At 48.0% G+C, this 18,005-nt stretch overlaps 1 protein-coding gene across 2 annotated transcripts in view; it reads left to right on the top strand.

Annotated features, from left to right (window-relative positions):
• The window catches only part of LOC139160100 (E3 ubiquitin-protein ligase TRIM39-like), a 72,140-nt gene that overhangs the window by 24,533 nt on the left and 29,602 nt on the right, over positions 1 to 18,005 (top strand). The window contains exon 7 of one of the 2 annotated variants that reach the window (XM_070737637.1): positions 5,973 to 7,400. The exons of the other annotated variant lie outside the window; for it this stretch is intronic. Within the exon in view, the coding sequence (XP_070593738.1) occupies positions 5,973 to 6,490 (518 nt within the window). The 3' untranslated portion in view covers positions 6,491 to 7,400. Of the gene's footprint in view, positions 1 to 5,972; positions 7,401 to 18,005 lie in introns of those variants that run through there. 2 annotated transcript variants of the gene reach the window in all.

The raw sequence follows: 18,005 nt of genomic DNA, 5'->3' as shown, positions 1-18,005 counted from the left end.
GGGGACAAAAACAGGAAGAAAAGACTCATGGAGCTCAAGGGAGGAGAAAGGTGTGGGGGAGATGAGGAGAGTGGGGGGGACAAAAACGGGAAGAAAAAACTCATGGAGCTCAAGGGAGGAGAAAGGTGTGGGGGAGATGAGCAGAGTGGGGGGACAAAAACGGGAAGAAAAGACTCATGGAGCTCAAGGGAGGAGAAAGGTGTGGGGGAGATGAGCAGAGTAGGGGGGACAAAAACAGGAAGAAAATGTTTCTATGTTTCTATGAAAAGACTCATGGAGCTCAAGGGAGGAGAAAGGTGTGGGGGAGAGGAGCAGAGTGGGGGGGACAAAAACGGGAAGAAAAGACTCATGGAGCTCAAGGGAGGAGAAAGGTGTGGGGGAGATGAGCAGAGTAGGGGGGACAAAAACAGGAAGAAAATGTTTCTATGTTTCTATGAAAAGACTCATGGAGCTCAAGGGAGGAGAAAGGTGTGGGGGAGATGAGCAGAGTAGGGGGGACAAAAACAGGAAGAAAATGTTTCTATGTTTCTATGAAAAGACTCATGGAGCTCAAGGGAGGAGAAAGGTGTGGGGGAGATGAGCAGAGTGGGGGGGACAAAAACGGGAAGAAAAGACTCATGGAGCTCAAGGGAGGAGAAAGGTGTGGGGGAGATGAGCAGAGTAGGGGGGACAAAAACAGGAAGAAAAGAATCATGGAGCTCAAGGGAGGAGAAAGGTGTGGGGGAGATGAGGAGAGTAGGGGGGACAAAAACGGGAAGAAAAAACTCATGGAGCTCAAGGGAGGAGAAAGGTGTGGGGGAGATGAGGAGAGTAGGGGGGGACAAAAACGGGAAGAAAAGACTCATGGAGCTCAAGGGAGGAGAAAGGTGTGGGGGAGATGAGGAGAGTAGGGGGGACAAAAACGGGAAGAAAAGACTCATGGAGCTCAAGGGAGGAGAAAGGTGTGGGGGAGATGAGCAGAGTAGGGGGACAAAAACAGGAAGAAAATGTTTTTATGTTTCTATGAAAAGACTCATGGAGCTCAAGGGAGGAGAAAGGTGTGGGGGAGATGAGCAGAGTGGGGGGGGACAAAAACAGGAAGAAAAGACTCATGGAGCTCAAGGGAGGAGAAAGGTGTGGGGGAGATGAGGAGAGTAGGGGGGACAAAAACGGGAAGAAAAAACTCATGGAGCTCAAGGGAGGAGAAAGGTGTGGGGGAGATGAGGAGAGTAGGGGGGGACAAAAACGGGAAGAAAAGACTCATGGAGCTCAAGGGAGGAGAAAGGTGTGGGGGAGATGAGGAGAGTAGGGGGGACAAAAACGGGAAGAAAAGACTCATGGAGCTCAAGGGAGGAGAAAGGTGTGGGGGAGATGAGCAGAGTAGGGGGACAAAAACAGGAAGAAAATGTTTTTATGTTTCTATGAAAAGACTCATGGAGCTCAAGGGAGGAGAAAGGTGTGGGGGAGATGAGCAGAGTGGGGTGGGCAAAAACAGGAAGAAAAGACTCATGGAGCTCAAGGGAGGAGAAAGGTGTGTGGGAGATGAGCAGAGTAGGGGGGACAAAAACAGGAAGAAAAGACTCATGGAGCTCAAGGGAGGAGAAAGGTGTGGGGGAGATGAGGAGAGTGGGGGGGACAAAAACAGGAAGAAAAGACTCATGGAGCTCAAGGGAGGGGAAAGGTGTGGGGGAGATGAGGAGAGTAGGGGGGACAAAAACGGGAAGAAAAAACTCATGGAGCTCAAGGGAGGAGAAAGGTGTGGGGGAGATGAGGAGAGTGGGGGGGACAAAAACAGGAAGAAAAGACTCATGGAGCTCAAGGGAGGAGAAAGGTGTGGGGGAGATGAGGAGAGTAGGGGGGACAAAAACGGGAAGAAAAAACTCATGGAGCTCAAGGGAGGAGAAAGGTGTGGGGGAGATGAGCAGAGTGGGGGGGACAAAAACAGGAAGAAAAGACTCATGGAGCTCAAGGGAGGAGAAAGGTGTGGGGGAGATGAGCAGAGTGGGGGGGACAAAAACAGGAAGAAAAGACTCATGGAGCTCAAGGGAGGAGAAAGGTGTGGGGGAGATGAGCAGAGTGGGGGGGACAAAAACAGGAAGAAAAAACTCATGGAGCTCAAGGGAGGAGAAAGGTGTGGGGGAGATGAGCAGAGTGGGGGGGACAAAAACAGGAAGAAAAGACTCATGGAGCTCAAGGGAGGAGAAAGGTGTGGGGGAGATGAGGAGAGTGGGGGGGACAAAAACGGGAAGAAAAAACTCATGGAGCTCAAGGGAGGAGAAAGGTGTGGGGGAGATGAGCAGAGTGGGGGGACAAAAACGGGAAGAAAAGACTCATGGAGCTCAAGGGAGGAGAAAGGTGTGGGGGAGATGAGCAGAGTAGGGGGGACAAAAACAGGAAGAAAATGTTTCTATGTTTCTATGAAAAGACTCATGGAGCTCAAGGGAGGAGAAAGGTGTGGGGGAGATGAGCAGAGTGGGGGGGACAAAAACAGGAAGAAAAAACTCATGGAGCTCAAGGGAGGAGAAAGGTGTGGGGGAGATGAGCAGAGTGGGGGGGACAAAAACAGGAAGAAAAGACTCATGGAGCTCAAGGGAGGAGAAAGGTGTGGGGGAGATGAGGAGAGTGGGGGGGACAAAAACGGGAAGAAAAAACTCATGGAGCTCAAGGGAGGAGAAAGGTGTGGGGGAGATGAGCAGAGTGGGGGGACAAAAACGGGAAGAAAAGACTCATGGAGCTCAAGGGAGGAGAAAGGTGTGGGGGAGATGAGCAGAGTAGGGGGGACAAAAACAGGAAGAAAATGTTTCTATGTTTCTATGAAAAGACTCATGGAGCTCAAGGGAGGAGAAAGGTGTGGGGGAGAGGAGCAGAGTGGGGGGGACAAAAACGGGAAGAAAAGACTCATGGAGCTCAAGGGAGGAGAAAGGTGTGGGGGAGATGAGCAGAGTAGGGGGGACAAAAACAGGAAGAAAATGTTTCTATGTTTCTATGAAAAGACTCATGGAGCTCAAGGGAGGAGAAAGGTGTGGGGGAGATGAGCAGAGTAGGGGGGACAAAAACAGGAAGAAAATGTTTCTATGTTTCTATGAAAAGACTCATGGAGCTCAAGGGAGGAGAAAGGTGTGGGGGAGATGAGCAGAGTGGGGGGGGACAAAAACGGGAAGAAAAGACTCATGGAGCTCAAGGGAGGAGAAAGGTGTGGGGGAGATGAGCAGAGTAGGGGGAGAAAAACAGGAAGAAAATGTTTCTATGTTTCTATGAAAAGACTCATGGAGCTCAAGGGAGGAGAAAGGTGTGGGGGAGATGAGCAGAGTGGGGGGGACAAAAACAGGAAGAAAAGACTCATGGAGCTCAAGGGAGGAGAAAGGTGTGGGGGAGATGAGGAGAGTGGGGTGGGCAAAAACAGGAAGAAAAGACTCATGGAGCTCAAGGGAGGAGAAAGGTGTGGGGGAGATGAGCAGAGTAGGGGGGACAAAAACAGGAAGAAAAGAATCATGGAGCTCAAGGGAGGAGAAAGGTGTGGGGGAGATGAGGAGAGTAGGGGGGACAAAAACGGGAAGAAAAAACTCATGGAGCTCAAGGGAGGAGAAAGGTGTGGGGGAGATGAGGAGAGTAGGGGGGACAAAAACGGGAAGAAAAGACTCATGGAGCTCAAGGGAGGAGAAAGGTGTGGGGGAGATGAGGAGAGTAGGGGGGACAAAAACGGGAAGAAAAGACTCATGGAGCTCAAGGGAGGAGAAAGGTGTGGGGGAGATGAGCAGAGTAGGGGGACAAAAACAGGAAGAAAATGTTTTTATGTTTCTATGAAAAGACTCATGGAGCTCAAGGGAGGAGAAAGGTGTGGGGGAGATGAGCAGAGTGGGGGGGGACAAAAACAGGAAGAAAAGACTCATGGAGCTCAAGGGAGGAGAAAGGTGTGGGGGAGATGAGGAGAGTGGGGTGGGCAAAAACAGGAAGAAAAGACTCATGGAGCTCAAGGGAGGAGAAAGGTGTGGGGGAGATGAGCAGAGTAGGGGGGACAAAAACAGGAAGAAAAGACTCATGGAGCTCAAGGGAGGAGAAAGGTGTGGGGGAGATGAGGAGAGTGGGGGGGACAAAAACAGGAAGAAAAGACTCATGGAGCTCAAGGGAGGGGAAAGGTGTGGGGGAGATGAGGAGAGTAGGGGGGACAAAAACGGGAAGAAAAAACTCATGGAGCTCAAGGGAGGAGAAAGGTGTGGGGGAGATGAGGAGAGTGGGGGGGACAAAAACAGGAAGAAAAGACTCATGGAGCTCAAGGGAGGAGAAAGGTGTGGGGGAGATGAGGAGAGTAGGGGGGACAAAAACGGGAAGAAAAAACTCATGGAGCTCAAGGGAGGAGAAAGGTGTGGGGGAGATGAGGAGAGTGGGGGGGACAAAAACAGGAAGAAAAGACTCATGGAGCTCAAGGGAGGAGAAAGGTGTGGGGGAGATGAGGAGAGTAGGGGGGACAAAAACGGGAAGAAAAAACTCATGGAGCTCAAGGGAGGAGAAAGGTGTGGGGGAGATGAGGAGAGTGGGGGGGGACAAAAACAGGAAGAAAAGACTCATGGAGCTCAAGGGAGGAGAAAGGTGTGGGGGAGATGAGGAGAGTGGGGGGGACAAAAACAGGAAGAAAAGACTCATGGAGCTCAAGGGAGGGGAAAGGTGTGGGGGAGATGAGGAGAGTAGGGGGGACAAAAACGGGAAGAAAAAACTCATGGAGCTCAAGGGAGGAGAAAGGTGTGGGGGAGATGAGGAGAGTGGGGGGGACAAAAACAGGAAGAAAAGACTCATGGAGCTCAAGGGAGGAGAAAGGTGTGGGGGAGATGAGGAGAGTAGGGGGGACAAAAACGGGAAGAAAAAACTCATGGAGCTCAAGGGAGGAGAAAGGTGTGGGGGAGATGAGGAGAGTGGGGGGGACAAAAACAGGAAGAAAAGACTCATGGAGCTCAAGGGAGGAGAAAGGTGTGGGGGAGATGAGGAGAGTAGGGGGGACAAAAACGGGAAGAAAAAACTCATGGAGCTCAAGGGAGGAGAAAGGTGTGGGGGAGATGAGGAGAGTGGGGGGGACAAAAACAGGAAGAAAAGACTCATGGAGCTCAAGGGAGGAGAAAGGTGTGGGGGAGATGAGGAGAGTAGGGGGGACAAAAACGGGAAGAAAAAACTCATGGAGCTCAAGGGAGGAGAAAGGTGTGGGGGAGATGAGGAGAGTAGGGGGGACAAAAACAGGAAGAAAAGACTCATGGAGCTCAAGGGAGGAGAAAGGTGTGGGGGAGATGAGCAGAGTGGGGGGGGGACAAAAACAGGAGGCAGGGACTCATGGAGCTCAAGAGAGACTCTTTTCACCTTGCTTCATTGGGACTCCCTCCCCCCACTCTGTTCGCCTCAGCTTTTTATGGCCACCACTTTTTTTTTTTAAGCCTTAATATTTTGGATTCTCGTAAGGGGCTTGCATGCCTTATTGGCTTTTCCATTGATTCCTATGGGAAACATTGTTTCATCTTATGAACTTTTCACCTTACGAACCTCATCCCAGAACCAATTAAGTTCGTAAGATGAGGTATTACTGTATATATATATATATGCCGCCCAGCCCTGAAGTGACTGCTGCTCAGACACTATACATTTCCGCCCACACAAAAAAAAATAGAGGGAACACTGGTCAGAGGGATGACAAACAGTCTGAGACTGAGACAGGGAGAGCCTGAGTGCTTGGAAAAAGAGGGACAGAGGGTCCCTGGATATTGGCAGCCCCATCAGGTAATTCTGGGAGTTGAAGTCCACAAGTCTTACAATTGCCAGAGTTAGCGAACTCTTAAGACAAAGCTTAGGTGATGTTTTAAAAAAAACAATGAGTCTTCCAGTCCTGGACGGGGTGTTTGGAAGCTGAACTCCCTTCACACAAGAGGGTTAAACTCTTGGAGGGGAAGACACACGCAAGGTCTCTAACTGAAGCTCTTCTTCTTCTCCATCCTTTCTTCCCTTCCCCCTTACAGAGAATGTAACTCTGGATCCATGTGCAGCCGATCCTAACAGCCTTGAAATCTCCGGAGATCGAAAAAGCATCCTAAAATTTCTGCTAAGTAGAAAAATATCTACTGCTTACCCGTACCCCCAAAGATATAAATATAACCCTTTTGTCCTTGGCTGCGAGATGTTCTCAACTGGGAGACACGTCTGGGAAGTAAATGTAGGGTATGGAACAGGATGGGCTGTAGGGGTTGCCAAAAAGCCAGAGATTGTAACAAATGATTATCCGGCGAACAACTGCTGGCAGATTGGGAAATGGGAAGGGAAATACATGGCCAGGTCTCCATCAGAATACTGTGATGTGGTCCTGACTGAGAGGCCCACGAGGATCCTGGTCTCTCTCAACTGCGAAGAGGGACAACTGAGGTTTTTTGATGCCAGGACATTAATTCTGCTCCATACATTCTCTGACACTTCCTTGGTTGGAGAGACCCTTTGGCCCTGTTTCTATTTCGCCAAGGATTCCCGCATGTCCCTCCCCTAAAAAATGGGACCTCCATAAGCAAAACTTTGGAAAAATCCCATTTGTCAAGCAGGGATCTCTGAAAGCCTTTAACATAGAAGTTGCTTAGCTTTTTACTACTTCAGCTTCCTTTATTGTCTATTCTGTGCCACACCAAATTGCCTGGAGTTGTGTAGCCTTGGAAATTTAAGGAATGGGTCAGTCAATCAATCTAAGAAGGTGGGGTGTGCACCGGGCCAGATTATCTCCGGGACCGCCTTCTGCTTTCACGAATCCCAGCGACCAGTTAGGTCCCACAGAGTGGGCCTTCTCCGGGTCCCGTCAACTAATGTCGTTTGGCGGGACCCAGGGGAAGAGCCTTCTCTGTGGCGGCCCCGGCCCTCTGGAACCAACTCCCCCCAGAGATTAGAATAGCCCCCACCCTCCTTGCCTTTCGTAAGCTCATTAAAACCCACCTCTGCCGTCAGGCATGGGGGAACTGAGATATTCTTTCCCCCTAGGCTGCTACAATTTATGCATGGTATGTTTGTATGTATGATTGGTTTTTATAATAAGGGTTTTTAGCTGTTTTAGTATTGGATTGTCGCATGTTGCTTTTACCACTGTTGTTAGCCGCCCCGAGTCTACGGAGAGGGGCGGCATAGAAATCCAATAAATAATAATAATATTAATTATAATAATAATAATAATATAAGCTTGATAAGATGTAATGTCATATGTTTATGAATATCAGTATTAAATGTAGCTCATGTTACAGCCAAACCCATAAATCATGGACTTTAGATGTCCATCACAGTTCTCCTGCCCATTAATGTACTTTGCTTGTTTGTTTAATATTTAGTTGCAACCAGTGATTGTAATTTTAGGATTGTCTCATGGGTTATAGTTCATTCCTTTGCAATTTTGTGTCAATAAATGTATTTCTATCTCATTTTTGCCAATATGAGATTTTATTTCTACTTTAGAGTGGCGTTGTTACTTTTATGTTTTGTGAAATCAAACAAATCAGTGATTATTCAGTGTAATACTGTACGTACATAGAAAGCGAAGACACACAGAAAACAAAAAGAAAACATACCATCTGTTATAAACATAGGAGATGTGAGTGCTATATGAACTAATTATTTCACCTGGTCAAGCCAAAATTCAAGTAGAATTGTTAATGGAATTGTAAAAATTAAATTCATTATGAATACAGTACTGGACAAGATGCCAGATAACATCCTTTTTCCTTCTTGCTTTAAGCCACTCTGCCTTATATTGAGTAGCTGTAAAAGAAGCCAATCTAGTGTGGTAGTTAAGAAATCAAGCTAGACGCCATGAGTTCTAATCCTGCCTTCGGCACAAAGCCTGCTGGGCAACCTTGGACCAGTCACTCTCACTCAGCCCTAGGAAGCGGGTAATGGCAAGCCACTCCTGAACCTTGACCAAGAGAAGTGGAGGGAGATTTCTCCAGCTGGCCACCAGGGGTCAAGCAATCTGAGGCAGATGTAATGTACAATTAATACAATATGATAATATAGAAGGAACAGTTAACATGCTTTCTGGATGAAAAACTTTGGATACTCGATACATTGAGACGACTGGGACAAACTCTGGAAAGAAAACTATAAATTAACACTATTGGTTCCTTACAAGGAACATCTATATAAGATGTATTATCAATGGCATTTCACTCCCACCAGACTCACCAAAATTTATCCCAACATAGGTCCCCTATTTTGGAAATGTAATGTTCTGGGAATTAAAGTCCAAATATCTTCAAGTTGCCAAGTTTGGGAAACACTGCTCTAGATGATAGGTAGGTAGGTAGATAGGTAGATAGATAGATAGATAGATAGATAGATAGATAGATAGATAGATAGATAGATAGATAGATAGATAGATTCCCTGTTTTCTGCAAAATAAGACATCCCCTGATAATTATCCCAATCGGGTTTTTGAGTGCATGGCAATAATGCCAAGCAATTATTTCAGGGTTCAGGAAAATATAAGATGGTCTTATTTTCAGGGAAACATGGTAGATAGAGCAAAAATTCATGGGGGACGTGAGAGAAGGGAACAGAAAGGAGGAGGTTTTGGTAGGAAGGAGGAGAGCAAGGAAAGAGAGATGGCAAGAGGGAGCAGAGAAGCGAAGTGGGGTCTGCACCTCACAGAATGAGGTGGTGGGGGGGGGGAATCAATGGATGGGGATAGGTTGAGAAAAGGGGGAGAAAGGAGGGTGGGGAAAGGTAGGGGAAAGTGAGGAAAGGCTAAGAAAAAATGAGGGAGGGGAGAAATGATGGGGGGGAAGGGAGACAAGCAGGGGGGGCAACAGAGGAACAGACAGGCAGTGGTAGACAGGCAAGCAGCAGGGGAGAGGAGAGAGCAAGGAGAGGAAGGACTAAACGCCACCCAACCACAGGATCGGCCTGTGGAGATGCAGAAGCAGCCGGCTGGAAGGACAAGAGTCCAGTTGAGCAGGGCAAGTGGAGGTGCTTGAGCAAAGGGAGCAGAGTGGAGGAGTGGGATCCACAAGGAATGGATTGTAGCAGGGAAGAGGCCTGGATGGTTGGAAAGGAGGGACCCTTTCAGGAGTTGAAACCAACCAACCAACCAACCAAAGATACTTCACCAGAAGAGCCCTTCACTCCTCTACCATTAACAGAATTCCCTACGAAACTAGACTTACAATCCTGAGTCTTGAAAGCTTAGAACTACGACGCCTTAAACATGATCTAAGTATTGCCCACAAGATCATATGCTGCAATGTCCTGCCTGTCAAAGACTACTTCAGCTGCAACCACAACAACACAAGAGCACACAACAGATTCAAGCTTAATATTAACCGCTCCAAACTTGACTGTAAAAAATCCGACTTTAGTACTCGGGTTGTCGAAGCATGGAACTCATTACCGGACTCCGTGGTGTCATTCCCTAACCCCCAACATGTTACCCTTAGACTATCCATGGTTGACCTCTCCAGCTTCCTAAGAGGTCAGTAAGGGGCGTACATAAGCATACTAGAATGCCTTCCGTGCACTGTGCTATAATCTCTCCTATATGTGCCTTTCGTCCCCTGTCCAATTCTTTTTTTTCCTTCCTCCTCTCTTATATATTCTCTTCCTTTCATATATCCTCTCCTCTAAGTCCACTCTCACCCTCATTTATATTATCACATGTCTATTTTTCTTCCTATGTATTGGTGAATTGGACAAATAAATAAATAAATAAAATAAATAAATATCTCCCCTACTATATCCTATAACCTTCATTGTGTATTACTTTGTATTGGACTAAATAAATAAATTAACCAATCAATCAGAATAGAGCTGCAAGGGACTTTGGTGGTCTTCTAGTCTAGCCCCCCTGCTCAAACAGGAGACCCTATATCAGGGGGGAGGGCTGCTGCCCAGACGGGGGGGGGGGGGCGCAATGGGGTAGCGAAAATGGAGCTCCATCCCAGAGCAACCAAGTTACAGTGAAAGATGAAAGAAAATGCAGGGCATCCTGCATAAGCCACGCCCCCCCCCCACATATATGTATGTATATATACACACACACACAAACAGGAGACCCTATGTAACACACAAACACACACTATTTGAAACCCACAAGTCAGGAAGGGACCATAGTTCCCCACCTCTCCTTTTATCAGGATCTAAGGATCAATAATTGATGGGGGGGCACCCATTGAGTGTTGGCTTCTCCCGTGTTTTTACCCCCCCCCCTTTAACAGGATGCTAGGATCAATTGTAATGATTGGGCTTCGTCCCAGGGAGGTTTACTTCCCTCCAGCATTTAAAACAATTTCCCCCTTTAACGAGCTGGTTGCGCGAATAATAAACGATTCAGGATCCGTCCCGTGAATCTTCGTCCAAATTTCTCCCTTTTAAAATACTGCCGTTCTTCTTTAAGAAGCCAGAGAAGCTAACCGCAAGAAGACCAACAATTTGTTTCGGTTTCCTGCCTAGACAGAGCCGGTCACCTGATTCACAGGAAAAGTTTCGAAGCTTAACTTTCTCTTTCCTTCTGGAGACGGCGATGGCGTCCGAGGCGCCCGTGCAGGATTTCTTGGAGGAAGCCACCTGCTCCATCTGCCTGGAGTATTTCCAGGACCCCGTGCTCATCCCGGAGTGTTGCCACAACTTCTGCCGGGGCTGCTTGACCCGCAGTTGGGAGACGTCGGAATCGGAGGCTTCCTGTCCCCAGTGCAGACAGACCTTCGCGCCCCGCAGCGTCCTCCCCAACAGGCAGCTAGCGCGGGTGGCTGACGTGGCCAAGCGATGCGGAGACCATCTGGGCGAGGAAGGAGGGAGCTTCTGCCCGAAGCACCGGGAGCCCCTGAAGCTCTTTTGCAAGTACCACGAGCCCCTCATCTGTGTGGACTGCATGTTCTCCAAAGAGCACAAGGGCCACTCGGTGATCCCTCCGGAGGAGGCTTTCCCGAAATACAAGGTAGGAATCAGCCTGGAGGAATCGCTGCGGAGCGACATCCAGAATCCTTTGCCTTCCTGGCAATCTTTGAACCAATTTACTTGCTTCCTCTGTTGTCTGCAAAATGGGTTTAGCAAGGGGCAGAACCATCACTGAGAAGCAGACTCGAGGGAACATCAAAGAAACTTGTACTGAAGTACTTCAGCAAAAGGGTCTCAGCAGTTTAATAATAATAATAATAATAATAATAATAATAATAAGAAGAAGAAGAAGAAGAAGAAGAAGAAGAAGAAGAAGAAGAAGAAAAAAAAAAAATGTTGCGGTTTTTAAAAATTATGGGTTTTTAGTTTTTATTATTAGATTTGTATTATATATTGTTTTTCTATTACTACTGTGAGCCCCCCCGGGGCTACGGAGAGGGCGGCATACAAATTAAATAAATAAATAATAATAATAATAATAATAATTTATTAGATTTGTATGCCGCCCCTCTCCAAAGACTCGGGGCGGCTAACAAAATAATACAATATAAATACAAATCTAATACAGGTATTTAAAAAATTTAAAAACTGATTTAAAATACATTGTTATAAAAAAACTTATCTGCTACACAATCATACACACTCAGTGCAACTGAACATAAACATAGTAAAGGTGAACAGAAAAAAAGGAGGGGTGGAGATTAAAGGAGCCAAGACTCCAACCACATATACAAAGACAAATTTGATACAGTTAAGATTAAGTTTCTTTGACTCATTGGTTCCGTGAAATGTTTTTTATATTTCTTGTCCTGATCTACTTTCACCTCCTTCAGAAATTGCATATTTTATGCTAATCTTTCTTTATCAAGGGGTGTGTGTTTTATAATAAGCTAGAACAGTGATGGTGAACCTATGGCACGGATGCCACAGATGGCACCTGGAACCAAATCTGCTGGCACGCGAACCATTGCCCTAGCTCAGCTCCAACCTGCATGTGTGTGCCGGCCAGTTGATTTTTGGCTCCCATGGAGGCTTTCGGAGGGCATTTTTGGCTTCCAGGGGGGAGGGGGATGTCATTTTTACCCTCCCCCGGCTCCAGGAAAGCCTTTTGAGCCTGCGTAGGGTGAAACATGAGCCTACTGGTCCCACCAGAACTTGGGAAACTGGATGTTTCCGGCCACTAGAGAGCCTGGGTGGGGGAGGGGAGAAGCTGTTTTCACACTCCTCAGGCATTGAATTATGTGGTCACATGATCAAAATTTGGATGTGAAGTAGACCCAGAGGCAGGGTTCAAGCAATCGGTACTTTTATTCAGCTCAGAGAACAAGTGACAGCTCAGCAAGGCAAAGTGACAATTCAGCGAGTACCAACTGACTCTGCCTGGAGAAACCGCTCCTTTTATACATTTGTGGTTCCCGCCAAAGCTAGAGCCGGCCGCGTCTGAGCCAATCAGGAGCGACTTCCTGCTTCGGCTCAGACAGCGCTGGAAAGAGGAACAAACTATTTACAGGAATTACAAGGTAGCCATTTCAGGATACAACACCCCTCCCCTCATAGTTGGACACATCCATCACGAAAGCCATGTGACAAAGTCGTCCAATCGGTGGGGCCTCCGAGGAGCTCGCGCTGACCTGCGTAGTTCAATTTCTTCTTCGCCACCGACTGTGGAGGATGGCTCACCGCTGTTCTCCCGGCGCGGTGGACTTGGTCTGGCGGGCCCAACGAAGGCTTCGGAGGACGAGGATGGCTCGGCGTCGCTGGATGGTTCCCCCTGGCCCGATAAGTCTCTTTGCATATTTGTTAACTCGGGCAATGTGCTAAAGTCTGTTGAAGGGGGAGAGTCCATGTCAGCGGTGTGTGTCAATTGATTTTCTGTTCGCTTCCGAATGTGGTCTATGTGTCGTTTCCACAAACGACCATCCTCTAGTTTTACAATATAAGTCTTTGGTGCATTTTGCTTAATAACAATTCCTTTCATCCAGTTTACATTTCCATCAAAACTTTTTACATATACATTTTGTCCCAAATACATTTCTCTTTCAGGTTTTACACACATTTGGTTATTATTAACACAGAACCTTGGGTTTAACCTGTCTAGTGGTGACCTCAATTTCCTTCCCATCAATAACTCTGCAGGGCTTACATGTGTGTGCGAGTTAGGGGTAATGTGTTGGGTAAGTAGGAATTGGTCCAAGTTTTGTTGTACATCCCCAGGGCCTGACCTGCGCAATGCCTCCTTTGCCACCCGCACGTAACGTTCAGCCAATCCGTTAGCCCAGGGCGAATAAGGCGAGATGAGGGCATGCCTGACCCCTAGGCCATCTAGGAACAATTCGAATTGCCTGGCTGTTAGCTGTGGCCCATTGTCAGACACTAAGATATCTGGGCAACCATGGGATGCAAACAGTCTACTCAATACCTTGATGGTGGCACTTGTGGTTATGTTGTTCATTGCTATTATTTCCACCCATTTGGAGAAGGCATCAACCACTATTAAAAAAAACTGGGACCCCACTGGGCCAGCAAAATCAATGTGGATTCTAGACCAAGGACCAGCAGGCTGTTCCCACTCAGCCGGAGTTGTTTTGGGGGGACTAGGCCGTGACTCTTGGCACGGTTCACACTTTGAAACCCAACTTTCAATATCAGCATCCAGCCCTGGCCACCATAAATGCCCCCTTGCCAGGCTCTTCATCCTGACAATCCCAGGATGACCCACAGGTAACATTTTGAGTACCTTTTCCCTTAGGCTTCTGGGGATGATCACTCTATCCCCCCACAGCAGACAGCCCTTTACATAAGATAACTCAAGTCTTTTGCTTTTAAAATCACACAATTCAGGTTTCACAACATCATTTTGCCATCCCTTTAGAACACAGATCACCACTTGTTTAAGGGTTTGATCTTGCTGCGTGTGTGCAGCTACCTCTTTGGCCGTGGTTAGTGGGTTATCCTCGAGTTCTATCATTAACACATCTGTGGAAGGAACAGGGTCTTCCACTAAGTCTGTTATGGGGCACCTGCTGAGGCCGTCTGCGTGATTGATTTCCTTCCCCCCCTTGTGGGTGAGCTCATACTGGTACCCTGAGAGGAAAAGAGCCCATCTGATTAGTCTTGGAGACATAAAAGGTGGAGTGGGCTTGTTGGGGGCTAGCAGACCCAGTAGGGGCTTGTGGTCAGTGACTAGTTCAAAACTTCTTCCAAAAATATAATTGTGAAACTTCTTTACCCCTGCCACTAAAGCTAGAGCCTCCTTGTCTAACTGGCTATAATTCCTCTCTGTGCTGGTCATGGTTCTTGAGAAAAATGCTATTGGGGCCTCTGTCCTATTAGGTAGAACGTGAGCTAGGACTCCTCCTATGCCGTACGGCGAAGCGTCGCACGTGAGCCTAATTGGTAGTGAAGCACTATATTGGACTACTACACTTTTAGAAGTTAATAAATTCTTTATTTGAGAAAAAGCTTCACGTTCAGTTTTCCCCCATGTCCAGCGGGCTTCCTTCTGGAGTAAACGATGGAGAGGCTCTGCTACTGTTGCCTTCTGCTTTAAAAAAACGGAATAAAAATTAAGGAGGCCTAAAAATGCCTGCAGCTCATTCTTATCTCGTGGTTCTGGGGCTTCTCTAATCGCTCTCAGCTTTTCTGTTGTGGGGTGGATACCTTCTTTGTCTATTTTATATCCTAGGAATTCTATACTGTTGGTTCCCCAGACACATTTATCAGGCTTGATTCTTAACCCTTTGTCCTGTAACCTCTTAAGTACTTCCCTTATTCTTTTGTTTACTTGTTCCTGGTTTTCCCCTGCAATTAAGATGTCATCAAAGTATGGAATGGCCCCATTTACCCCTGACAATAGGCGTTCCATAATGCTCTGGAATATTCCTGGGGCTATGCTTACCCCAAACTGTAACCTCGTGCATTTGAAAGCCCCCCTGTGCGTTACAATTGTTTGTGCGTTTGCTGTTTGTTCGTCGACCGGAAGTTGCTGGTAAGCTTGCGCCAGGTCGATCTTTGCGAACCTTTTCCCCTCCCCCAGGGAGTGTAGAAGTTGTTGCACAACCGGGATGGGGTAGGGGTGGTGTTGGAGTGCCTTATTCAGGGTCGATTTGTAATCAGCGCAAACTCTTAGGGATCCATCTGGCTTCAGAGGTGTAACTATGGGAGTTTCCCATGGCCCTTGTTCACAGGGACCAAAATACCTTGGCTAATGAGTTTGTCCAGCTGTATGTCTAGTTTGGGGAGAAGCGGAAGGGGGACCCTGCGAGGTTTTAGTCTGATCGGTGGGACCTTGGGGTCAATAGAGAATGATATGGGGGGCCCCTTATACAATCCCAAGGTGGGGCTGAACACTTCAGGGAACTCTTTCACAAAGTTAGGCATATTATCACAGTTTACATTACACACACCCGAAATTTCGATCCCCAACGGTTCCATCCACGCTAAACCCAGAAGAGAGTGCTTGGCCCCCGTTACAATAAGCATGGGAAGGGTACATTTAACATTCTTGAATGCAATAGGTACATTTGCTGTTCCCAGGACCGAGATTACCCCCCCTTGAAAGTCTCTGATCACCAAAGAGGTTTGATTTAGATCAGCCTTAGACACATTAGGCATATACAGTTTAAACTTCTCCCAAGGCATGATAGTATATCTAGAGCCCGTATCCAGCTCCATTGAGCAAGGCTGGCTATTTAGTAACAGTGAGATAACAATTTTAGCCCCCTTTTTGGTTGCCGTGTTATTCACGGAAAATTGAGAGTTACCTCTATAGTAGTCGCGGTTAGCGGTTGGGTAGTTCCTTTGACCCGAGTTGCGGAACGGTCTCCTTTCTCGCGATTGAGGGGTCTGGTTTTGTGGTCGCTGGTATTGCGGTGTGGCGAATGTTTCTTCTGGTGCTGTTGCTCTGCATGCGATGGCGATGTGGCCTCTACGGTTGCAGCGGCGGCATGTAGCGTCTCGGAAAGGGCATCGATGGCGCTGGTGATTTCCCCGGCAGCCCGCACAGGGGGCTGGGTGAGTAGCTCTAAGGTGTCTCGGCTGGTCTTGCACCAGGAGGCAGTTGTCCCCGCTGTGAGTTGGTTGGCTGAGGTCGTCTGTTTCCACGGCGCGGGGAGACGCGGAGTCAATTTTGGCAATGAGTTCTCGCCTTCCGTGCTCTTTCAATTCTCTAGCCGCTGCGTCGGCTGCTTCTGCGGTTTGCGCTAGTTTAATCACGGTTTGTAGAGTCGGCTCTTCTTCGGTGAGGAGTTTATTTCTCACTGTGGCGCTTTTCATGCCGAAAACCAGGGCGTCGGTGAGGCGAGCTTCCGGGTCTTTAAACTTGCATTGAGCAAGTACCGTTCGAAGCCGCGTTGTAAACTGGTTGATTGACTCGGTTTCCTTCTGAGCCATCCGGTTCCGGGTGAGCAGTGAGGAGCATGGTGGGTCCGCTGCTCCCCTGAATGACGGGAATCATCAGGAAAATGGGTCAATCCGGGCTTAAGACGGTTGGAGATGGGTCGGAGCCTACTAGCCACTTTGTCCCCCTACTTCTGCGATCTTGAGGGTCGGGAACTTTCCCGCCTGTTGGGGGGGCCGCCGAGAAAGACCGCGGCAAGGAAAGGTGGCCAGTTGAGGTATGGAGATGGCGGCGGCGTTTGGCGTTTGGTGTTTGGCGGAGCCTCGCAGAGGGCACAACCTCGGTGAGATGCAGCCTTGCTGGAGAGAGGGGAGAGGACGAAGGAACGCCGAGCCATTGCTGAGGGGGTGTCGAGGGTGCCGAGGGAGAGCTGACAGAGCGCGGCACCAGAGGAACATCTTGCCGGCGCGGAGAATGGCGGCGGGACCGGATAGAGGTCGGAGGCTCGCGGCGCCGGCGGAGAGGTGATGAGAGAAATTGTGGGGAGTAAAGGGAGCCGAGTCCCCTACTGAGATGGATCCCCAGCTCGACTCCGGAGGTGAGAGGTCTGGTGCCGAGATGGTGATGATTGGGAGCGGCAGAGACAATACGGGGGAGAGAGAGAGAGAGAGACAGCGGGGAAGAATGGAGTCCAGTGTCGGAAGCTAGCCGTAACACCAACAGACGAACGAGGACATTTAGGGGCAATTAAGTTAGCCCCCTCCCGTTGGCACCAGTGGGTGAGAGCTACTGGGGGCCAAGGGGAGTTAAAAAACTGAGGACTATTCTATTTACTCCCTCCCCCCCCCCCTCTTCCCCTTTTAACCTTAATCTCTGTGATCTATGTATACTACTGCTGAAAGACTATGCTCCCGGTGGACTGTGGATGAATTGAAGAACACTGCCCCCTTGTGGACTGTTTTTAAAAAGACACCCAGAAAGAGAGAAAATTTTTAAGATCAAGGCTTTTTAAATTAGACTAAGACCTAAGACCTGTGAAGACCAGAAGAACATCATGCCTGGACTGACTGATTACTGATGATTGAAGAATATTTTTAAGATCTGTTCATACCATCAACGAAATTAATTTTATATTAATCTATATTAACTTATAATTTTAGTGTATATTGTATATAGTTATATTTTTAACAGTTTTTAGTGTTTTTAAATTGTTATTAACTGTCATTTTATACTATTATTAATTTAATTGATTTTTAACGTTATTAGGGTTCTAAGTAATGGATGATTGGGATAAATTTGCTTGTGGTTACGAATCGAATGACTGGTACAATTGGATGGGCGAGGGCGGGGGCGGGGGGGGATATGGTATGGATGAGTGTATCGATAGTAGTGTGAATGATATGTCTGGCCCACCTGACGCCCGGGAGACAGGAGAGGGAGGGGCACCGATCTCTGGGGTGGCAGGGGGTCGGAATATCCCTGTGTTGCTGGGGAGAGGCAGATATGGCGGGGGCCACAGAGTTAGCCGTTCCAGGGGAACGAGGGACCGTTGCTTAATAACGGTCCCCTGTTCTGGCTCTGTGAGCCCAATCTTGGGTACTGGTGATGAGTGTAACTCTGGCCCTGGGCTCAGGTTGCTGCTGTTGAATGCCAGGTCGGTGGTTAATAAAGCTCTCCTCATCCGGGATTTGATCCTGGATGAGGAGGCCGACCTGGCATGTATTACTGAAACCTGGCTGGGCCCGGAGGGAGGTGTTCCTCTCTCTGAAATTTGCCCAGCCGGGTTTCAGATATGGCATCA

Source organism: Erythrolamprus reginae, chromosome 2, assembly GCF_031021105.1.
Source record: "Erythrolamprus reginae isolate rEryReg1 chromosome 2, rEryReg1.hap1, whole genome shotgun sequence".
In the NCBI taxonomy this organism is placed as follows: Eukaryota; Metazoa; Chordata; class Lepidosauria; order Squamata; family Dipsadidae; genus Erythrolamprus; species Erythrolamprus reginae.
Note: the sequence above shows the minus strand (reverse complement) of the source record. Positions and strands in the feature narration are given on the sequence as shown.